We start from the raw sequence: 23,940 nt of genomic DNA on the forward strand, positions 1-23,940 counted from the left end.
AGTACGGACAGCTATAAAGGACAGACTGTATGCTGCTGGCCCTAAGTGTATATTATAAAGCATTATAACAGCTTCATTAGAACTACGTAATGCCATCATAAGCCCTACATAAACATTTATGACTGCTGAGGGAAGTGAGTGTGTTACATCATTGTGACCTTAGAGATATGTGTATACGGATATGTGTGTGGACACAGAACAAGACACACACACACACATACACAGCAAATTTGTGTTGATTTCCCAGTATTGTTCATCTACACCTATTAACAACTTTGTCAGTTACTTGGCAGTCAGTCACCATTTTGAGAGGCCTGGAAATTGGATTTAGCCAGTGTGAAATTAGAGAACCGAAAAAAGTGCTTATATAATACATAATTAACACTCCCTGGACTAAAACCACCAGTGATTCAATCAAAGCAGCTAATTTGCTTTTGCTGAAAAAGACTGAGAAAAAGTCTTTGTTTGTGGATGGTGTACAACGGATGACGTAAAACCCAATAGCCTAACAGTCACATTCTTATTTTAACTTATACCAGTGCCCTCTTGATGACTGTGGTATTTACAGATCATGGCAAGCGTGAGCGAGCAGAGTCCTTCCTACAATAATATTATAGCGTTGCATGGGATCTTTGATAGCCTTAAATGTGTAAGAATGACCACTGCAGTATTTGATGGTAATATTGAGGAAGGAAATTTGCTGTGTGTGTGTGTGTGTGTGTGTGTGTGTGTGTGTGTGTGTGTGTGAGAGAGAGAGAGAGAGAGAGAGAGAGAGAGAGAGAGAAAGAGTGTGTGTGTGTGTGTGTGTGTGTGTGTGTGTGAATGTATGTATTTTTGAAACAGCATTTAGGAATACTTGTACAGGGCATAAGGTTCTGTTACTAGGTGTTATAACACTCTTAAGTTGTCTCTTAAGAGAGTCTACATCTTATGATATAACAGCTTATGAACAGTAGAGCCACTGAGATACAAATTCACAGATATGACATCACTGATTAAAAACAACCTCACACCCACACAACACATAAGCACCACAGAGCAACATCACAAATCACCCAATATCAAAACACGCTGCGCGTAATAAAGAAAAGTTTGGGCATTTTCAGGCAAGCAGGTTCAACATACACTCTCGAGATTCACACACACACACACACACACTCACACATACATGTGCGCACGCGCGCACACAGGGATGTCTCTGTTTCATTTCAGAAAGCTTTTTTCACTGTTTGAAAGCAAACAAACATCAAAAGCGTTGACCTGTCCAAACACAGATTAAAAGGCTGCCTCCTGGGGCTAGCACACAGGATGAGTGGGTGTGTCTTTCAGGGTGGTGGGATCACCTGCACTTATCCGTGTGGACATGCAGGATCCCGCGGGCATGCATATGCAAGAAATTGAAGATCTCGTGTGGCATGGCGTGGAATCCAGGGCGGGGCTTAACATTGTCATAGTAATGGTGTGTGATAAAGATTCCAGCAGGGTTCATTGGAAACGCCCAGAAACCGTAAAGGTGAACTTCCTCACAAAGCTCCATCGCCGCGGTAACAAGCATGAGTCCACTACTGAGGCGTTTGGCTCGAACGCCCTGGACTGTCCAGAACCGCTGAACATTCAGCAGGTACTGAGGGTGAAAGAAAAATACGCCTCGCGAAGACTCAAAATCATCCAGCATGTACTTGACACGGAAAGACACATCCGTGTTTCGCGTGTTGTAGAATGCAGGCAGGACCAGTGAGGCGTTCTCATAATTCTGCAGAACATCATAGAATGGTTTTCGCCATTTCTCCAACTTCTGGAACCTGGAGAGAGAAAAAGAGAAAGAGAAAGAGAAAGAGAGAGAGAGAGAGAGAGAGAGAGAATTTCAGGAGAAATAGAACTGCTTGTACCAATATGTGTGTGTGTGTGTGTGTGTGTGTGTGTGTGTGTGTGTGTGTGTGTGTGTGTGTGTCTGTACCTCTCTGTAATTATACTGGGGTTGATGGTCACGAGGTCAGTTTTGGTTCCCACATCCTCAGAGTATTTTTCTGAGATGGGAGGAATGTTGCACCTGAGAGAAAGAGAATAAACGACAGGTAGTCAGTGTATACACACATATATACTGAAAGCAGAAAAGAAGCTGTATTATCTCAATGAAAACTTAGCTTTACCTGAAGACAAAATCTGAAGCGTCAATCTCTTTCCCACATTTACTGTTCTTGATAATCCCTCCATTTCCAATCACTGCGCATTTTTTAAACTGAGACTTAGAATATGGCATATCCTTTGGGGAAATGAAAGAGAGACTGAAGTCAGCTGATGCTAAATGGTTATATGCAGGATACAGGGTCACAAAAGAAAGAAAGAAAGAAAGAAAGAAAGGACTTTTAAGGTGTGTATTTAATTACACATTTATTCAATTATTTCCTTTTTTGTTTATCTCTCATTTACTCTTTTATTTATATGTTCATACTTTCATGTATTTTGTCTAAAGAGTGAGGATTAGAGAGGAAGGACTTGACAGATGTCTGAAAGGGAAGCATGAGCCACCTCAGTGAGGAGGAGAAAGAGGAGGTCATTTTTAAACACCCCCCCCCCCCCACCCCCCCCAAGTTCTGAGGTACCCCACACTACAGGGGCATAGTCTCTACACGGAAGCTACAGTTACAGCTTTTTCAAAACCTTTCAACTCCTTTGACTGAGCCTGTACAAACTGAGGGCTATCTATCTTGCTGACTAAATGTATATTTGACCTTGTTAACACGAGACACTTCTGACTGCACTGCCTAGGCAAAAAACAGTAGTGTAGACCGCTTGCATGGAGATTCATTTCCAGTGGCAGCCACTGCTTAATTGAGTAGTCTCGTCTTTCACTTTTACACAATTTATGCTTTGCCTCTGTATTGCTTTTTGCATAGAAATCAAACACAGAACATATAAAACATTAAAATAAATTAAAAAAAAAAAGAACAAATCTGTTTGTTTGATTGTTTGTTTATTACTGTGTTTATACATTGATTTATTTTATTGCTCCGTTTTTTTGTTGTTGTTGTTGTTTTTTAATCTTTTGTGTTCCTTTGTCTGTTTGTTTGTTTGTTTTTATCTTGGTACTCTGTATCCTCTGTATGATTGCTAGGATATAAATGCTTGTACTGATTTGAAGAGATGCAGTGCCATGGAGATAAATAATATTAAGTAGTGTGAGGATATGGGGCTGCCAGGTACACACTCCCAGTACTGACTTTTAGGTACATGTTGAGGCATTGTAAAACAAGGGTACTGTGTAGTATAGTGAGAATGTCTGTTTGTACATGTATATTCTCTGTGTTTTTCTCTCTCTCTCTCTCTTTCTCTGTGTGTATGTGTGCGTGGGTGTCTGTGTGTGTTTTCTTACATCTGGGAACATTTTGTAGGTCTCTGGGCTGATGTGTAGTATTCCGCTGGTGTCGACTTCATAACGGAGCTTTGTCCCAGATGGCGTGTTCCTCTTCGTGGTGAAAAGGAAGGAGGGGGCGTTACAGCACCGGGACAAAGACATCCTATTGAAAAGAAACAGGGAGGGCATGTTACTAAAAACATCCTATAGGACAGAGACAGGGAAGAGACTGTTATAGAGCCATGCTATTGGACACAGAGAGAGAGGGAAGGTCATTACAAAGACAACCTTTTGGACACAGACGGACACTACAGAGATGGGTGTTATAGGGACAGTCCCACTAGACAGAAAGTGAAAAAGAGCATTATACTGAGAAACTCTGACAAACTACTGGACAAAGAGAGGCAGATGGTATTATTGCTGCTTAAAAGAGATAGGATGTGTATTTGCATGAGAGATAGCATTTGTGTTTGTGTGTGTGTGTGTGTGTGTGTGTGTGTGTGTGATATGTATGCTCACTTAAAGTTGCTCGACTCCACCTTGTTCTGTTCCCACTTACACGCCTGCAGGTTCCTCCATCTCTCAAACAACTCTGAAGTCTTTACCCTGAAAAACACACACACATAAAATACTTATACTTTGTTGAAAGAGAGGAGAGGAGAGAAGAGAAGAGAAGAGAAGAGAAGAGAAGAGAAGAGAAGAGAAGAGAAGAGAAGAGGAGAGGAGAGGAGAGGAGAGGAGGGGAGGGGAGAAGAGAGTTGAGGAGAGGAGAGGAGAGGAGAGGAGAGGAGAGGAGAGGAGAGGAGAGGAGAGGACAGGAGAAGAGAGTTGAGGAGAGGAGAGGAGAAGAGAGTTTAGGAGAGGAGAGGAGAAGAGAGGAGAGGAGAGGAGAGGAGAGGAGAAGAGAGTTGGGCAATAGAAGAAGACAGAGAGGGGAGGGGTGTGGTAGGACAAAAATAGACCTCTCATATAGTCTCTGAATAGATGTCCTTAACTGGTTTTGTCCTCCAGAGTTTAAATGATCATTAGGAAATATGATTCTCTCTGGAGAACACACAAAATAGGCATTAGGGAGCTGCTGCACAGACTCAAAGGGAATGCTCATACACACATACACATACACATACACATACACATACACACACACACACACACATATTGTCTCTCATACTGAAATGTAGACACACATTATAGGTGCCCAACTGTGTATGCCTGTGTGTGTTTTGTGGTCACTCACATGGTCAGCACTTTGACATCTATGATTTCCTGTCGAAGTTCCCGACAGGCCGTGGAGTTAAACTCCAAGGCCCCATCTGAGGTGTCCAAATACCTGCCAGAAAATGTACAGTCATACAACTGCCTCAGCTGTCTGTTTTAACATGACAGACACACCTACATACACACACACACAGACACACACCCTGTTACATATATGAAAACACACACATTCACCTAGACCTATACCTGTTAAGGCTCTGTTCAGAATACCAGACTCACTTACAATATTCAGAACTAGTGTATTGGAGTTTCAGATATTAGCTAAATAAGCTGATTAACGCATTCTGACTACCTTCTACTTCAGCAGAGTTGTTATTTTAGAGTGACTGTCTTCATACAAAACAATGTATTCAACATAGTTTCCAAATTTCACAAAGATACATAGCCATGTATCACTCTCACTGTCCTGTTTTGGTGATTTCAGTTTATCACTAAACTCGTCAAGGTCTCTGTCACAAAAAACACAACACTGACCAGCTAAAAGTGCAGTTTTTAATAAAACTGGGGTAATGTTAACTAAGGATTCTAAAAACTGTAAAAACTGTGACCCAGTTTTCTTCAAAATCATGCAGAAAACCAAATACTAGTTTTAACCCAGCAACAATATGCATCATCTGTGAAACAGTTTAGCATACAGTGGATAGAAAAAGTCTACACCCCCCTGTTAAAAGGTTTTTGTGAAAAAATTAAATCAAGATAAATCATGTCAGAACCTTTTCTACTGCTATTGTGAAATTGCAACCTATAAATTAAAATAAAAAAAACAAAACAATAAGATTGATTTTAGGGGGGGAAATGAAAAATAATGTACAATGTTATGTACAATAACCTGGTTGCATAAGTGTGCACACCCTTTTATAATTGGGAATGTGGCAGTGTTCAGAATCAACCAAACGCGTTCATGCAACCAGGTTATTGTACTTTTTCTTTTTTTCCATTTTTTCCCCCCTAAAATCATTCTTATGTTTTTCACTTTAATGTATAGGTCACAATTTCACAATAAAGGTAGAAAGGGTTCTGACACGATTTATCTTGGTTTCATTTTTTTACATCACAAAAACCTGCAATTTTAACAGGGGGGTGTAGACTTTTCCTATCCACTGTATATGGTGAAGAATTTAGCGTACTTACCACCTCCACCAGAGGTGTCTTAAATTCTTTACGGTTTCATGTCTCTGATTAAGGTTCACTCTCTACGCTATCCCAAGACTGACATAACAGTCAAATACACACTAACTAAAGACAACACAGCTACCAGGTTTACCATACGCTAAGTAAGATGGCTACCACATTCATAATACACTGAAGTCAAACAGCTGTTTACATAACTTTAATTTTTAGCAAGCTAATAACTTGCTTTTCATTATTTTGTGAAACCAGTCTCTTTTTGCATAAATTTGAAACTAACTGAACTGCTCTCTTGTTGATGATCTGCAACCATTAAGACAATCCAAAATGAACATTTCATGGTTGTGTTCTGATGCTATTTTCTATATGTCATTTTTTTTTTTTTGCCAGCATAGGCTGTATGGACTGACTGCAGGGCAACTCGAAAGCACAATGTGAATTTTTATTCACCCTCTAGTTACAAAATACAGCAGCTATGCAAAATGTACAACTGATTTTAATTCTTTTTTTTTGTTGAGAAACATTAGAAAATTGGGTATTTAGACATGAAATTCCAATTTTCTAATTTCAATCGGTTAGAAATCTGACTTTTTCCATTTAAATTTGTCACTGTACTTTTTGCTATTAAATAAATTTCTTAATTTTGGATTGAACAACCACATATAGATAAATCTAGGTATTAACTGTTGGTTAGACCTTAAAGCTTGTTCATGTACACACAAATTTTCAGATTACTCTGATTTATAACTGAATGTATTCATATGTAGAATGCATATGTTATAAAGATGCGTGCACATGCTTCAAGGTTTAAAAGCACTAATGGTAAAATAATCGTGCATTTTAAGGGCTCCAACCATCTGGCATATGACTGAGTTGGATTTTTCTTCTGTGTCCATCAAAATGTCTGAATAGATCAGCCTGATGATGGACTTCAGTGATTTGGATAAAGTATGGGCATTAACAGGTTTTCATGAACAGGCTTTAAGGAACCTGTCATTTTTGTCACCTTAGATGGTGTTAATTGCATCCTGCTGTCATGGTTAAGGTTGCTCTCCTCCTGTTGTTCACAAGTAACTGTTCTTCTCTTCTAGCTCAGAAGTGGAACCTAATCTGGGAAGCTGCAGGAAAACTCAAACTCAGTTTGAATTTCTCTCGCCCTGCAATCGGCCCAATAAGTTTACATCATAAAATGGCTGCCTGACTGGAAACAACATGGCAGATGAGTTGAAATGACAGACAAGCTTAAATGTACCCTGTAGATGTTAGTAAATCTGCATTGCTTCACGCTGTGAGGTAGATATGAAACAGTATGAAATTAAATGCAAGCTTAAAACCACAAAAAAGACAAAAACACAGAAACAGAAAGCAAAGGCAAAAAAAGAAGTTTTGAAAAGAAGAGCATTTCCATACATCTTTTGTTGGAGTGAGCTTATGACACATGACTGTGCTGTAGCCTACAGTGATGCACACTGGGTAATATATGATTGTTCTGGACATATGATCAGCCTGACCACGCCCTGTTATGGACATGTAACAGACCTCTGTCATCCTTCAGATAAAGAAAAAAAGAAAACAAGTAAACAACGCAATCTGAGTTAAGGACCAAACATGTCAATGTAAGAGAAGAGATAAAGGAGTGGTGTCAAAACACATGACACACACGAGCGTGCACACGCACATACACACACACAAGCACACGCAAAGCACACGTACACAAGTGTGCAGTGTTTGTCACAGACACACATGCACACACACACACACACACACACACACACACACACACACAGAGTTTTGAAGGTGAGGAAAGTTTGGAGATGGGTGGCAGGTGTGTTAAACACAGAGGGACGGCGGAGAAGCCAGAACATCAATATGGAGGGAGGCCCAGTTCCTCCCAGCCCCACGACAGGTGCAGGAAACAAATAAAAAGGGGTAAAGGGGGTGTTGCAGGACAAGTACAGGTGGGTGAAGTGGGCTTGGGGTATCATACAACATGCAAAGGGCATTTCTGTAGTGCAGTCACCACGGACAACAACATGAGGCACTGGACCCTTTCAGACGAATGGGAAAAGAAACAGAGACATTCCCGGGGAGGGGAGGTTTGGCAGAAAAGACTGGAGAGAGAATCATGTGCCATTATCAGTCTGGCCTACCTTTGCCATCGTTTTTTTTTTCTTCTTAATATCAGCTAGGCAGGGTGTGATAACTACGGAGCTCTGAGAGTCTGAGGTCTGAAAATTCTGACGGACACATCTGTCAACATGCAGATAGGTCAGTTAGCAGTTAGCGTTAGCCACAGGCTCTGATCCTACACGTCTCACGCTAGGCTAATCCCTCAAATCTGACTAGCTAGTGAAAAAAACAAAAACAAAAAAATGATAACTTACTATGTTATTTTTCATGGTTTTAATAAATCTTTCCTTTGAATCTTTTTTGTTGTTGTTGTTGCCAATAAGCTCCTTTCTGATTGGCTGATGGTTTGCTGTTGATGTTAGTTCAGTGCAAACATGCATGAAGCCAGGCTGTCATTCATGTTCCGTTCCCTCTGTTTCTCTCTCTCTCTCTCTCTCTCTCTCTCTCTCTCAGGAGTGTTGTGCAAACAGGCGGTCACTGCTGATTTGTACCTTTTTCTTCCATTTCTGGCCGGCTTCAGTGATCCGACATCGGAGTAATTAATGGGGCCGCTCCAATTTCCCACCTCCTCTCCTTTGAGGCGGGAAAACTGTTGCCCACTATTGAGAGAATGAGTCAGTTTATTTAAAGTTTCAATCTTCCATCATTAATCAATCATTCAGTTAAAACACAGATACACGCAAACGCACACACATGCGCACACACAGGTTGATGGGTTTTTTTTTTGTTGTTCAAACTGCAGTACATCAAACCAGTAAGGCTCACACAGCAGAACCATTCTGTCGTGGGAGAAGAGTCCCTTTTATAAAAGGGAAAACCAGCCGATAATGCTAGCAGAGATGACAGAGCTGACAGTATGGTAAAGAACTGAATACTTTTAAAGTTTGCGGCTTATTTAAATATGTGACGTCAGCAGTCATGGCAGCTCACTCACTTTTCAATTAGGTAGTGAGAGATTAATGTTACAGTGAAGAAGAAGAATGACACAAACCATAAGGGCTTATGGCAAGCTTCACGCATTGTTAGTAATAACATTTGCCATTTGAAAATGCATACATTTCCCATGAACCTCTGATGTGACAGGGGAGATAAGTGGATGTTAAAAGGTGTTTTAACATTATTTAATGCCTGTCATATTAGACGTCATGTGTTGGGTTAATGTTGAGTTATTGTGCCATTAGCGTCCATGTTTTTCCAGAGCCAGGAAAATGTTAAGAATTATCATTTTTGAGAGATGTTGACATAAACACCCAAAATGTAACGGGGTAATCAGAACAATATTGTGCCAGATGAAAAAACATTTGCAATGAACGGGACGTCTTAAACCATTTAGTTCATAATCCACTCAAAAAGTGAATTTTGCGGATTTGCAGCCATGTAAATGTTTGGATAAGAGTAGGTTCTGAATGGGAAAGCCAGCATTGTGAGAGTGCATGGTGCTTCCCTTTACCTCAATCTTATTTCACCTTATCCACATATCAAACAACAGTACAGCATTTGCATTAATATTACAGCTCTGACATGTAAACAAATATCTTAAAAAATTGACATTTAAGCATACATAGAAATTGTTCATATGGATGTAAGTGAAGTCCTTGACTACAGGCGATGATGTTTATGTGGACTTCATGAAAGCATTGAAAATAACAACTTTTCAAAACGGGGGTCAAACTTCATTTCCATTAAGTCAGTGTCAGTATAAACTATGACAAGCATTGGCTTTTGGATTGGTCCACCACCGGAGGTTAGGGCAAGTAGCACAGTTTCATTACCTCAAACGGGTATGTCTTATGTTAGCTCACAGACACATTCTGACTCTTTTGAATGGTTTGTGGGTTAGTGTGTGAGCACATTAAGGGTCTGAAAATTCAAAGCTTTGGTAAACTGACATTTCTGCCAAACCAAACAAACCTTTCGACTCCAGGCAGCTGTAACATGTGAGTGTGTGTCCATGAATACTTAACAGTTTACACACAACAGGAACCATCAAACCGCTAGGTAACGCTGTTTGGCAACGGTACCTGTGCCCATCATAATACCACCCTGCAGCGGGCATAGACTCTGACACCCTGAGAAAATTCAGCAACATTTAATCAGTATGCAAGCAACACCTCTTCATTCATATAAAGCAATGCTTCATCCGCATTTATTCAAACAGTGAGACAAAAACTGTGTCTGTTATTTTGTATTGTGTGTTTTTTGTTTGTTTGTTTGTTTTTTAATGTGAAATGACTCCTGCTTTTTGACCCAAATATCCAATGACTGTCATCTGGAGTAAGCTGTAGTTTTACAATTGGATACTTAGTATTAAACATGCATCTTCAGTTTACAAGTACTTAGTGAGTCTCAAGACTCCAGTGCAGAATATGGTTTGAATGAAATTGAAATCGGTTTAATTCATTTTCCTAAAGCTTTTTTCCTCCATGGTATAGCATCATATTTCAGATTATTTTAAGGATATTTCATTCATTTCAGGTGGTACACTGATTTTTTTTTTTCAACTTTTCCTTACAGACAGTGTCCCACAGTGGCCCAGTTCCAGACTCATATGTTATATCTGCACTCATGGGAGTCATGGTATGACGCCTCATACTAGTGACTTTGGTGTTATTTAGCTGATGTTATGTCTGTGAAAAATGCTGCATGGGGATATTCTGCAAATGTATACTAAGCCTGAACTGAAGGGTTCGAATGTTGAATTTTGTTTAAATGTGGATGCTAACTCCAAGTAAATAGCAAACGTAAAGAGGGGCAGCACTTCAGAAGAATACAAATTTTGTACATTTATTTTAGCATCACGCACCACAATGTGTTATGATGAAAGTACAATTTAAAAAGATAAATAAATTGGAGCAATGTCCATTTTTTGTTGGAAATCAGTGGTGTCAGTAAAAATCACTCTAACATCAGCACTGTCTAAGTTGTATGGGTGATTTGAATCCATATCCAGTTTGGAACTGACCTAAGCAAGCAGTGCTCAACAGTGACATAAACTTAGCTGAACAACCCTAGTCAGCATCTAACTGAGTAAATGGCCCAAAACCCTGCAACCCCTCCTAAAAAGAGGCTAGTGGATAAGAGCTCAGACTGTCTGTTAAATGAGACTTTCCATCAATACACTTCCTGGATCTGACTAAAAGCCACTTAAAACATCAATATTAGTGTGGAAGGGGCAGGAGTCAGTGAAAACCTGGGGTGGATCTCCAGTCACCCACCCCATCAAGTCACACCCTAACCATTCCTTTGTACTGGCAGGTTATCTCCTGTTTGCGGTGTATTTTTGTTTATAAATATGTACCTTTGGCCTGACACACCACCCTCTTAATAGTCCATGCAAGCTTAATAGTCTAGCCATAGTGCCCCAGAATGAATTATTACTGTTATCAAAGAAGAGCAGTTCCATCTTAAACGTTTTCAATAATTTTATACAGCACTTTAACAGGGGAAATGATTAAATGAGGAATTCAGGAGAATTGTTAATGAATGTTTGATTCATACAAGCATTAGTCACTGTCCCTGTGTAACTGCAGGCTTTCTGTGGAGGGACTAACTAAAATTAGCCATGTCACACATCCTCATTACGACACTAGGGCGCCAAACTGTCCCCTCAAACTCCTCCTGCGACACACTGTCTCTAAAGCAGACTCTCTCTCTCTATCTCTCTCTCTCTCTCTCTCTTGCTCTCTCTCTCACTCTCTCTCGCTCTCTCTCTCTCTTTCTCTTGCTTTCTCTCTCTCTCTCTCTCTCTCTCTTGCCCTCTTTCTCTGTGTCACACACACTTTCTTCAGTGTGTATTTTTAGGTCCACGAATCAGATTCCACTACACAGAGTGCCATACTGTTGACGTGATCCTGAAAAGAAGACAACCTCTGATTCCAGTTATACACACCTACACACTCACACTTTGTGTTTCTTAACACATTAGATCTTCTGAAGTGTGTGTTTGTGCTGGTTTGCATTAGTATCATAACAGGAAGACAGGAATACATGTTCGTCTAAGATGCCCTTTTCAAGACACCCCCCCCCCCCCCCCCCCCCCCGCCACTTCTCTCTCTCTCTGTCAACCACATGTATTTGCAAGATGCCAGCATTTGAGACATAGAAGCATCTGGGATGTATTCATGATATTGAAACCTCTTGGGCTCCTATGTCATGAATCTTGTGTGTGTGTTTGAGGTAGGTGGGGGGTTCACAGGTGGAATTGGAGGGGTGGGAGGGGGCTTTGACATAGCATATGGATGTCTGTTTGTGCACAGGACCATAATGCACTGGGAGCACCCCGCAAGAAGGGGCGCCATTTTATACTGAAATGCACAGACACACACGCACGCGCACACACACACACACACAATGAGCAACGTCACAGCCTTATCAGACCACTGAGTCAGATCAGAACCACCATAGCATCTAAAATCTCCACACTGAATCTAGAACCTTTCACTGACAGGACAGAAAGATTCATCCATATTCAGCCATCTCTGTATGTGGCCCATAAGTCGCTGGGAGGAGGTTCTGTTTTATGAAAGAGCAGAGAAAATACATAATTCAATAGCACTGTTTTGACGAGAACACATCTGCCTTAATCAGAGCTTAAAGGCTACATCACAGTCCTCTTTTCACTGCATAGCCTTTAAATTACCCCACCAAAAGTGGGTTAAAATAACCATAGTACATTCGAATGTGTGTATTTGATTGGCGCAGTAGCGCTTTCAGCCTTATGTAAGATGTATGAGCTGTTCACGAGAGCTGAGAAGAGAGAACGAACCAAAATAATAAAACAGAGGAAAAAACAAAGACCCAAAGCGCCGCGCTTCATAGACAGTCATTTGGACTGTGTATGGCATGAATATGAGATTCAAATATCAGACACATTTCAGAAAACAGAAATCACATGCGGGTAGTATGAGCAGATAGACTAACCCTTTGGAGAGATAGGGAGTGAGGGGAGGCTAATTGCTTTTGTTCTCTTTGCCATTGACTCTACACTCAACATCACGAACGGTGCTGGGAAGCCGCACGCTTCCACACGGTGTCAGGGCTTCAGCGGGCACAAATGAGCATTTATGACCGTTCATGCATCATATCAGTGGCTATAGAGCGAGATATTGCTTTTTGTAACACTGGACTGGGTTTAATGTCGTCTCATTAATTATGTCAGGAAATGTGGAATATTTTACAGTTGAATCTAGCGGGGATAAATGATGCTTACCTTCTAATGTAATTTTTCCCATAGAGAATTTGTTGCAGCAGTGTGACCAGTCCGAAGGCGCAAATGAAAATAAAACAGAGAGATCTGCTTCCAAGCAAATCTCTGCCGGACGTCGGGTCGGAATATGGCATCTTTTTCCTCGGCATTTGGCGCTACCGGAGAAACCCGTGGAGGGTTCAGACGCACCAACTCATGTTTATGATTTGTAGCGTTTGCAGAGCGCGGCTCAGACCTTCCATCTCTGGCTCTATTTAGAACCTCGGCTGGTTGCCGCAGTTCCGTCACCCTAACCGCTTGTTTGACATTTCTTTATTTGTAACGGCAGAATCTGGTCTCATGGACAATTTTTCCTAAGAATAAAAAAGGAACGTGTTCAGATATGAACCTAGTAGTTAACGGTAGGCTATTAGCAAACAAATAAAACTTGGAATTCGTCCGACTTGCGATCTTTACAAATCTCTCACCTCCGCTGTGCGCGCCTGGTCAGCCAGCAACGGTTTCAGAGCGCGCGATCGATACGCTGCAGGTGACGACTGCAGCTCTAGCTCTCCACTCCCTTTCAAAGACTCCACGCGAGAGAGATAAGGGAAATAACACGCGTGACTTGAATTCGCAGCGAGTACTGGGATGACCAGTTCCGACGTTCGTTAAGCAAAAGCACTTTATGCACTATAAAGAGTAGAAAACGACACTATTTAACAGTTAAGGCGTAAGGGGATTCCAGAGGGGTAGACGCATAAACGCATCACAGTGTCGTTATTACAGTCTCTCTCTCTCTCTCTCTCTCTCTCAGGGAGGGGTGTTCTGTTTATGAAAGCACAAGTCAGCCAAAATGAAGGTCACCGTGATTCTCTGTCCCCAGAACGGATTTGGTTGAGATGGCACTGTGATTAATGGTAATGGATCTTGCTCTGTGGTCTGGCTCGCTCGGTCATTTCAAACCCCCCCCCCCCCCCCCCAAAAAAAAACACACAAAAAAAATGATGAATTTTTACGACTAGCTAACTGACTGCTTTATGTTGGAATTCTTCATGGATCGTCTCAAACTGAAACAGTAATAGACCGTATGTGCGTCGCATCAATATTCGAATAATTATACCTATTGTTCACTGAAGGAGTGGCAATGTTTTATAAAAGAAATAAATAAAAAATAAAACTGTGCCAAAGACGCCTCTCTACATGTTTCAGGATTATCATCTCTCCGATAGTATCATGTGAAGGGCGTTACACATTTTTTGCGCATTATAACTTAATAAACTAATTCATGTTTATTTTGATAATGACGGCTCTCCATAAATTAAATGGTAGGCCTACTTTTCTTGTGAAGCGTAAGGCTTTAATAAAAAGCCAAAATGTGTGTGTGTGTGGGGGGGGGGGGGGGTGTTTTTCACGTCTTTTACTCCTGTTGCTTCCATCAAAAAGGATATTTGAGTTAATGTACTAGAACTCAACTGTCACAGACAGTGGAATACGTCGAACGATTCAAGGTAATCGACTGATTCCCTACAGGTAGGCGTGAAGAGGCGAAAAACCCACCAAGACTTTCCTTTAAGTCGGTTAATATAGCCTACTTTATTAATCCTTAGTTGGACAAGCACTATTTACCGCAGATAGCCTAAAAGGCACATATGGACACGATTAACAGGAATACAGTAAAAAAATAAAAAAAATTAAAAACAAATTAATCAATGACAGTACAACGACGTGTCAGTCATTCAAGGGTCATCTATCATAGCTTACTGGAGCATCGCCCTGCTTTTCATTCAACAGCCCTTTGTTTAAAAATATTTTTCAACGTGTCACAGTTCATATCACCAGTAGTGCTCATTTGTATTCTCACGGTTTATTTGGAATGTGAACAAAAACCGATATGACACTTTTCACCAAATCTAAACGAGCACGAACTAGCATTCCACCATTTCAAAACGACGTGTGATATGTTCATTTGTTTGTCGCCCAGTAGTGTATAGTACAGTATATTACTCTAACGCTGCCTCATCCCATGATCTATGGGTTTTAATCTCATGATTTCTAGAAACAAACAAAAACAAACAAACGAACAAAAACCTGGCCTGTACGAGTTGTGCTACAAACGAATAATAGAATACGATTAGATAATAATAGAATTCATGATATCTGAAGAAACTAATTACGCAGGACAAAAGACAAAATCCTAAACGAATGTCTGGTATGATACATTATGTGATATGAAATGGCAATATGACACCAGCTTTAAAATATTAATATTACATGACAACGTACAAGTAATTATACCGTTAATGAAGTAAAATAAATAAATTGTAAGAAGTATAATATTAAATTGTATAATTTCAGTAATTAAATCATATCTCTATATACCCCAGTAAGTAATACAGCGGGTGCAATGCTTTTAGGTAATCATTTATTATCCTGCTGGAACATCAATTATATGCTATTCCAGAATGTCACTATGGGCTGGTTTCCCACACAGTGACATAGACTAGTCCTGGACTGACGGACTTGAATTTGGAATGGGAACATCCACATTACAGCTAACACTTAATCCGGGACATCCATTGGCATCTCCCTGAAAAAAAGGTTTATTTATATTTATGAAGAAGTCCAGTTTCTGGAAACAGTGATAAATATGATCTTGAGGCAAACATCTTGTGCAGTATTTGTATCCACCAGTACATGACTGGTAAAGTCTTTTTTTATGATGAGGTCAGTTTTAATTGTCCCACGTTAATGGAAAATTAGTATTTTTAATATTGCCCTATTTTACATGTGTGCTGGTTGACTAAATTTAGTATTATGATAGTTATAGTGTATGCTGATGATGACAGTAAATATTATTATAATTATTTTAGTAGCAGAAGCGGTGGTGGTAGCCGTGGTAGCAGCTGTTATAGTTGCATTCTTGTACTGATGTTGTTAACGGTACTATTCGGAGACTCTTAATTGAGAGATTACACTCTCCTAGAGTGGGTTTGGAATTCCGTTCGTACATACGTGTACGTGGGTTGATAGCGGCTCAGGATTGGAATCTTTCGCTGGGCTGTATGCATTATCTTTATTTTTGTGGAATCTGAGGAGGTAGTTGTTACACTTGTAACAGTGTTAGTGGGAATGACATCATAGTATTAAAAGTAGAAGTGGTAGTATCCAGCTGTTACACCGAATTCCGGAATGTTTCACTGTTGCACCGGAAAGCCCTCGGAATTTATTTAATGTTACAACAATTCCTTTTCCGGTCTCTTTCGTATCGGCCCTAGAACGAAGATGGTGAGTTGAGAATGGCTGTCCTCAATAAATCTAGTCGCATCTGCTTGTATGAGTTGTCCGCACTTCATCTGACTGTCTATATTAATAGTAACTCATGTTAAGAGTTTGCTGCCGGTTACATTTAATAAAATAATTTTAAATTTGATCTGTTTGGTTTTGCATTCATTTGCTAGCTGCCGAGCCTTGGCTCTTGAACAGGGAGAGTTAGCTGGAAAGCTAATCGACTCAGCAAACGTATTGTGTTTGCATTTGCCAGTTTAGTTAAAGTATTCAAGTAAACTCGATATTTGTGCTTAAAGTCAGTACATGGTTGAAGAGAACAACTCTGAACACCATAGTAACGTTTAGCGAGGTTCGTGATTGTCCATTCAGTTGACAGAGTTACCTGTTATAACAGTAGCTCACGGGTACACATGTGTAGTCTAACGATTGAGTCTATTATTCACAATGTAAACCAGTTAAGATTTGCAAGTTAAATAGTTCAGTCAATTAGTCTGGTTTCTTGGAAGCTACCATACCAAGTTATCATTAGCGGGTTAGCATGCCGCAGATGTCTTGGCGATGTTCCCTCATTTTAAACCAGGCGGAAGGCCATAGTCAAATGTGTAATCGTTGTATTGTTTTTCTTCCCTTACATTTCAGACGAAGGGTACGTCGTCTTTTGGTAAGCGTCGCAATAAGACGCACACTTTGTGCCGTCGTTGTGGTTCCAAGGCTTACCACTTGCAGAAATCTACCTGCGGGAAATGCGGATACCCCGCCAAGCGCAAGAGAAAGTGTGAGTTAAACGTGTGGTCACTGATTGGATCTATTCAAATCTTAAGGTTTTCAAGAGGGCTAGTAGTACTCTGAGTGTACATGGACCTATTTTCACAAGTCTATCCAATATCGAGCTTTGGTTGGTTGGCCTGAGAGTGGCTGAGGTGGAAACGCTGGATATGTAATGCTTACCAATGATGTTTTAAAATAATGTCTGAACTAATGAATTGCCAGTGATATTACTTTAGTACTGAGGTAAGCCGCATGGTATCTTAAAGGAAGAATAGGGATGTGTCCGTTGCTCTTTAGTCTGTTTGGCAGTGCTGAAATTTGAGTTGTGTTTTTGTAGACAACTGGAGCGCTAAGGCTAAGAGGCGCAGCACCACTGGAACTGGCCGCATGAGACACATGAAGGTTGTCTTCCGCAGATTCAGGTAAACTACGTACACACAGATACGCACACACACATACTTTCTCACAACTTGCGTATGCACACACTATAAGAGTTACTTTACACCCTGTTTGCTGCCTGGGTTTTATGTGTACACATTACTTGAAGTGTTTAGAATTCAACATATGAGCTGAACATGACTCTTTGACTGTGCACATTTGATACTGAAACTGTTATTCTCTTACCATGTATAATTTTATGTGAAATTAGGTTCTGTAATGCAACATGGAAACATTAGGTCAGTGAAGTCCGTTAGTGACAGCGTAGCAGCTTGTCAGTTCTGTGTTTTATATGGGCCAGTGCTAGTTTGGCTGCTTGTAAGCAAATGAAAGCAACTGTGTTTTGGAACAGCAGTGCGTCAAAGGAACAATGAGTCAGTTTTTCATTTTTGGCCAGTGTTCTTACCATAATTCCATTTTGTGGGAGCTTCCTGCATTCCACTGCCTGTAATGACTGAATTTCAGCTTGCTAAGATTAGCATAGTGATAGATGATAAATTATTCTCAGTCAAATATTGTCGACTGCCTTTTTTTTATTCCAGACTTAAGTTTGTAATAGAAGAGTTAGTGTTTGAGTAATGTACTGCTGAATGAACCAGTGTTTCTTATATACGTAACATTAAACATGTTCTATATATGTAACATTAAAAAAAAACCCATGAGGTGGCTGAGTTTTGTATCCACACTTGACTGTAATGCTTTACCAATGATGTCTTGTTATAAATGTCTGAACTAATGACTGTTCAGTGATATGGTCTTGTTAGACTGAGGTAAGCCATGTTGTGCACACTACCAGATCTGTGAATGTGTGAAGTCTGAACCTTTTTTTTTCTTTCTCCCTCTCCCCTCCTCAGAAATGGATTCCGTGAGGGCACCGTGCCCAAACCCAGGCGTGCAGCTGTGGCAGCATCCAGCTCTTCATAAACGATGTTGAATAAACGTGGTGTTAATAAGAGCCGTCTCATTCGTCTTTTTTTACACACACACACACACACACACACACGTACACACACTGATCTGTTTGGCCTCATATACTTGAAAATCTCTAATGTTTGATGTGTCATGGTGAAGGAGCCTTCCGTTGACAAACTTGTAGAAAAGCTTTTGAACACTGTGTGATGAGCATCATCCCTACTTTAGTTTTTAGGTGACAGAGCTCTACTCCATGACTTATGCTGCATGCACATGAAATTGAATTTAACAGTTTATTTCATGTTATTATTGAGGTGTAATTCAAGTTAACATATGGAGTTAAATTTTGTGTGTATAGTCTAGACACATCAAATTGTGTTTGGCTAATTTTAGTTTACTCTCCCTCAAAGTTTCTCTCAGACAATAATTTGCAGAGTTCAAGATAATGACCTTTAAAATGTAAGTGTTCACGCTGAACTGTAGATGGCACTAAATTTAGAGATGAAGCTGCAGAGCAACGTTGAACGTGTCCTTGACGCCACTACATACCGGTACATGGATTTATGCCACCTAGTGGACAAAATGGTAATGTCAGTCAAGGGTCTCCACGTAATCTAACGGCACTCTGCTGCAAGGTATTCTTCAAACTTAAATGAAAGTCAGTAATTGTACAAATTAATGTCTTTGGACTATTATCAAGAGAAATGAGTAATAGCACACAGAAACTGACCAAGTTCTTTAATATAGCAACTGCCATGAAGTAAACAAATGGCTTGTTTTGTCATCAAAACACAGTTATTTTGCATTTGGGAAGTATTGTATGTTATTACCCTTCTCTGGTCAGACTACAAGTGTCCTGCTGGGACTAGCATCCGGTTTAAATGGCGGACAATTGCTTAAACATGTGCATCTATAGTGTGTTTTGAGCCAAAGACACTCCATACCTATTGTAAATCCATTTGTCATGTACTGTTTCCAGAAAATTTGTGTTTGTGCTACTCCTAATGCAGCACACGCCTACAGCATGTGTCTCAGCTTTGTGGTTGACTTTGATGTCTAACGCAGAACATACGTCAACTTGAATTATCACTAAGGGCACTGCACACACTATTATTAAGGCAAATAGACTCAAACATGAGAGTAACCCAAGCCGCAGGTGAGAAAATCAGAGTTTAACTCATTCAGGTCTGGTAAGTTTGTTGAGGGGAGAGAGAGAGAGAAGAAAGTAACTTAGCCATTTCACACATGAATGCGCTCTTTCTCTCTCTCTCTCTCTCTCTCTCTCTCTCTCTCTCTCTCTCTCTCTCAGTTTGCTGGGTTTGTATCTCTGTTTGTTTCCTGAGTTTTGGGGTTACCAGGCTTGACTCACAGGTTTCTCTGTCAGACGTCCATTTGGTGGTGCTTTTGTCTCCCCTTCTCTTTTATATGGAGAGTACCTGCTGTGTGTGCTGTTCACACTCTCATACAGACTGCTGACAGTAAATCCCAGCTCTCTCTCTCCTTCTCTATTTCAACCAACATTTGGTTCCCATTGTCCCTACAGCAATCAGATGTTAACTAAGGGAAGGAAACAAACAAACATACACACACACACACACACACACACACACACACAGTGAGGCAATGTTTGGCCTGTGAAGCTCATTCTTATAGCAGGACACACGTTATCACAGCGGGAGAGAACATTAACACTCCCACACACAGGAAATATCACAGGCCCTCAATCAAATTAAGGTGCACATGGACACTCAGCTCTATGGCTATCAGTGGCTATTCCGAATGTATCTGCTATTTACACAACTATTTGGAACACAGTTTGAATGTGTCACTCTATTTACAAATAATATTTTTTTTCCACAAATTGTATTGTTTGGTCCACTTGAAGCTTTGTATACAATATTTTCTGAATTGTGTGTGTGTGTGTGTGTGCGCGTGCACATGTATGTAAGCTATCAAAGGTTAGGAGTGCTCAGGAGTAGACCAGATTAAAAGCATTCTGGATTACTGTAGGACCATTAAGGCTTTGATGTGGTGATGACTTATCTCTGTAACTGACTGATGTTTCTTCCGAAAACATACACAGACACACTCTCACAAACATTCATTCTCAAGTAACGACCTTAGCTCCTGTCCCTCCAGTTAAAATCCAGAGGGGACACTAAGATGCAAAAATATTCACATAAAAGACTGGTAATAAATCCACACAATGCTTTCATTGAACCCCAGGGCAAATATATGATAAGGTACAGCTTCCACAAACAAGCACACACACTGAACCATGAAAGCTTTTCTGTGAAAATAAATGTGTGTGTGTGTGTGTGTGTGTGTGTGTGAGCGCGTAAGTAATACAGGCTGTTCTAACTCTAGCTGAGGAGGTTTAGTACTGAGGCTCTAATACCCAAGTTCAACAACACTTCATATTTATTCAGTAAAAAACCTCGAAAGACTGGCCTTCGCTGAAACGCTTTTTCATTGAAGTGTTTCCATTGGCATCAACATCAAACAACTACCAACTTGTACACTACCAACTTGTTTTTTAAGCAGAAACACTGTGTTTCTTAACAAAACACTTTTCCAACACTCACAAAGTGTCTTCAGTGAGAGAGAGAGAGAGAATACAAATTTACATAATCAAAGAGAGGAAAGGCTAAGGTAAATTGCAGGAGGTCCAAAATACACTAACACACTTGTACCGGTCATGATGAATATTCTGGTGGAAGTGTCACAGACTAAAGGCTACATTCTGAACAGACTGTCTCTGAGTTCACTGCTGGGATGGAAAAAATTCAGAATCCGAATGTTGTTCCTGAGGACTGTAATGTAATAATGGTCGCCTTCATGGAGATTTTGACTCCACTGCCACCGCCTTGTATATATGCCGCCTCTTCCTCTGAACAAGGAATAAAACTTAGAAAGCATTTTCTGCTCTATTTGTCACTACATTTTTGTTCTATCAAGTCATGACTTTTTTATTTATTTATTTATTTTTTCAACTTAGTACACATAAACTCATAGAGTGTCCCGTGTTTGCTGAGAGAACAATGTGAATAAGGGGAAAAAAAAGAAGTGTTTTATAAGCTCATCTTTTATTCCTTTCATGTTTATCAAAGAGACACAAACGTCTTCAGTCAGCCCTCTGCTGGCTGAACACACTGCTGTCTGGAAATCTGCTCAATTTCCTGTGTTTTTTCTTCTGTCCCTGTGAAACCCATTATCTGTGTTTCCCTTACACACACACACACACACACGCACGCACGCACGCACACACACATTCGCTAGACTATTTCCTTTATGTTGCTTAACGGGAAGAAGCGGATCCGGTTACATCTTTGGAGGAACTCTTTAAGACGCCGTGTCATTTGTAAGTTAACGTCCTATACACGCATGTGCTCATATAGTCACTCACGATCACCTCCACACACACAAAGCAAAACACATAAAGTTTAAAAAAAACGCGCTGACAGAGAGCGTCAGGTGGCCAGTCTGCGGCACCATGGGCCTCTCATACAGAGGGTAAGACTATTACTACTTGAGCAGCTCCTAATCACCTTCAGTTTAGTGCTCTCTCCTTACACTAAGTGCTCTAACAGTTTGATTTTTCTGGTTTCTGAATTGAATATTCTCCAGTATTCCCCGTTTAAGATGCTTTCTTAGTTACTGACAAGCAATACTAAAGAGGTTTAACGTCTGAGACGTGAATGGACATTTTGTGCCATTCCATTTTCTGTCTCATTTTGGGAGATGTCTTGTTTTTCTAGGGTGAAGTTATTCATTTCCCTGAAAAATTCCTTCAAAACCTCCTCTCCATCAGAGATTGGCTCTTCAAACACCACAGACGGCTAAATCTAGGCATAAATCATCCTAATTTTAAATCTTTTAGAACAAAAAAACTTTCATCACAAATGTAAAGACACTTGAAGTGACTTTGAACCTAAAGTAGGTTGAGTCTTTAACAGTTTCAATTTTCTTACCGTCTTTTGCAGTTTTAGTGTTAATAAATGTATCTTTTTTTTTTTTTGGTTATGGACAGTCATGGCACTTGTGTTTGGTAACGTTGCTGCAGGTTGAAAGTGTGGAGAAAAAAACAGACAGCAGTGTAGCCCTGTAAAGATAAGTAAAGGGATTGAAGACATTACTAATGCCTAAAGTATGCATTGAAACCATCTAGAATTAGTTCAGTAAGGCCAGTGACATCACATATCACAAGAATGGTGAAGAAACAGGAGAAACTGATACAATGCTGTAAGTATGTATAAATATACAGCATTGTATCATATATATATATATATGTGTGTGTGTGTGTGTGTGTGTGTGTGTGTGAGAGAGAGAGAGAGAGAGAGAGAGAGAGAGAGAGTTTAGGTTCTTTAAACACCATATGATTCCACACACATATGCTGCTTTAAACAGCTTGTTTTTTCCACTACTCTCTCTAAACACATGCAGATGCACTATGCATAAGTCAGTGTGTGTGTGTGTGTGTAAGCGCGTGTGTATGTGTGCGCGTGTGCACGTGTGTGTGTGTGCGTGTGCTCATGCCTGTACCTGTGTATGTGTGAGACTAAGTATGGTAATGACTTCCATGTGCTGTCTCGGTCATTTTTCTTCCTTAGGCTTGAGAGACCAAACACACAACCATACACAGAAAACAACAGTAGAGTACAGACAGAGAGAGAAACACACACAGACACACACACACAGACACACACACACACATACACACACGCACGCACGCTCACGCCCACACACACATCCTTCTCTTCATACGTCTTATTGAGGTTTGGAGTGAGGTATTAGCCTGTCTCAGCTGTGGTCAAATCAGATACAAATTTAACTGCTTTTGAAGTTAATCATACAATATGTGGCCACTATTTAATATTTCACATTTTTCAATGCTCTATTTTTCCATTCCATTTCTTGGCTCTGTCACCTAACAGAACCATTGGAATTGATCAAATATGGAGTTTTTCTAAGGTGAAAACACAATAGTGAATAGACTGAAAATGATTCAGGCTTTCCCTCAATCAGTTACTTTCATTTTTTGTCAGAGCTGAACCCTCTACCCTCTGATTACTGCTCTCCTTTCCTAACCTCTAAACCATGACTTCACAGACTGGCGTGTCGCCTATTTTCTGATGGTTATGATGTCAAAGGTTAAAAGTTGTGTGTTTGGCCAGTACAATATGTGCAATTTCACTGGAAAAACTGGCGATGGGAGTGTAAGTTGTTGCGTTGTCATGGCAGCTGAGGTCAGACGTCTTCCCTGATTTTACCCCCTGTCCAGACTGCCAACGGCACTCTGTTTCTCTGACATGCCTCTATAAAATCAGAGCCGTAACAACAGCCAATAAACACACAGTGAACAGGGTAATGGTGTGACTGATACAGCACACACACTCACACACACACACATGTTAAGGTCATTAAAAGGGTTGTCTTATGGCTGGTTGGCAGTCTC

The 23,940-nt window shown here is 40.3% G+C and overlaps 2 protein-coding genes and 1 non-coding gene across 6 annotated transcripts; 2 read left to right on the forward strand and 1 right to left on the reverse strand.

The window, feature by feature from the left end:
• Positions 1–1,339: 1,339 nt before the first annotated feature.
• st8sia5 (ST8 alpha-N-acetyl-neuraminide alpha-2,8-sialyltransferase 5) lies at positions 1,340–13,274 on the reverse strand. Of its 4 annotated transcripts, XM_030769493.1 has the most exons (10): positions 13,101–13,274; positions 8,383–8,490; positions 7,918–8,011; positions 5,347–5,351; positions 4,593–4,685; positions 3,875–3,961; positions 3,374–3,518; positions 2,151–2,263; positions 1,958–2,050; positions 1,340–1,802 (listed from the first exon to the last, which is right to left on the reverse strand). In XM_030769493.1, exons 1-10 carry the CDS (start codon positions 13,244–13,246, stop codon positions 1,340–1,342), a joined length of 1,347 nt encoding a protein of 448 aa, XP_030625353.1. In that variant the 5' UTR covers positions 13,247–13,274. The 4 variants fall into 4 exon arrangements, with proteins under 4 accessions (XP_030625353.1, XP_030625350.1, XP_030625351.1 ...); XM_030769490.1 differs by lacking the exons at positions 5,347–5,351; positions 7,918–8,011 and having other exon boundaries at positions 13,101–13,231; XM_030769491.1 differs by lacking the exons at positions 5,347–5,351; positions 7,918–8,011; positions 8,383–8,490 and having other exon boundaries at positions 13,101–13,246.
• A 3,051-nt stretch (positions 13,275–16,325) lies between these two features.
• On the forward strand, positions 16,326–18,528 carry rpl37 (ribosomal protein L37). Its single transcript, XM_030768909.1, has 4 exons — positions 16,326–16,364; positions 17,007–17,142; positions 17,473–17,557; positions 18,428–18,528. Exons 1-4 carry the CDS (start codon positions 16,362–16,364, stop codon positions 18,495–18,497), a joined length of 294 nt encoding a protein of 97 aa, XP_030624769.1. The 5' UTR covers positions 16,326–16,361; the 3' UTR covers positions 18,498–18,528.
• Positions 17,309–17,385, forward strand: LOC115808840 (small nucleolar RNA SNORD72). The gene has a single exon (XR_004025229.1). It is a non-coding gene; the product is annotated as a small nucleolar RNA SNORD72 (small nucleolar RNA).
• Positions 18,529–23,940: the final 5,412 nt, after the last annotated feature.

The sequence above is a fragment of the Chanos chanos genome, chromosome 3, assembly GCF_902362185.1.
Source record: "Chanos chanos chromosome 3, fChaCha1.1, whole genome shotgun sequence".
Lineage (NCBI taxonomy): Eukaryota > Metazoa > Chordata > Actinopteri > Gonorynchiformes > Chanidae > Chanos > Chanos chanos.

What these genes read in the sequence shown, in the direction of transcription:
- st8sia5 (XM_030769493.1), bottom strand. Translation starts at nt 13,246, where the DNA reads ATGCCGAGGAAAAAGATGCCATATTCCGACCCGACGTCCGGCAGAGAT. An exon ending in GGGAAAAATTACATTAGAAG is followed by an intron (nt 8,491 to 13,100) that starts GTAAGCATCATT and finishes TTCTCTCAATAG; the next exon opens with TGGGCAACAGTTTTCCCGCC. An exon ending in CCTACAAAATGTTCCCAGAT is followed by an intron (nt 2,264 to 3,373) that starts GTAAGAAAACAC and finishes ATTTCCCCAAAG; the next exon opens with GATATGCCATATTCTAAGTC.
- rpl37 (XM_030768909.1), top strand. An exon ending in CGCCAAGCGCAAGAGAAAGT is followed by an intron (nt 17,143 to 17,472) that starts GTGAGTTAAACG and finishes GTGTTTTTGTAG; the next exon opens with ACAACTGGAGCGCTAAGGCT. An exon ending in GTTGTCTTCCGCAGATTCAG is followed by an intron (nt 17,558 to 18,427) that starts GTAAACTACGTA and finishes TCCCCTCCTCAG; the next exon opens with AAATGGATTCCGTGAGGGCA.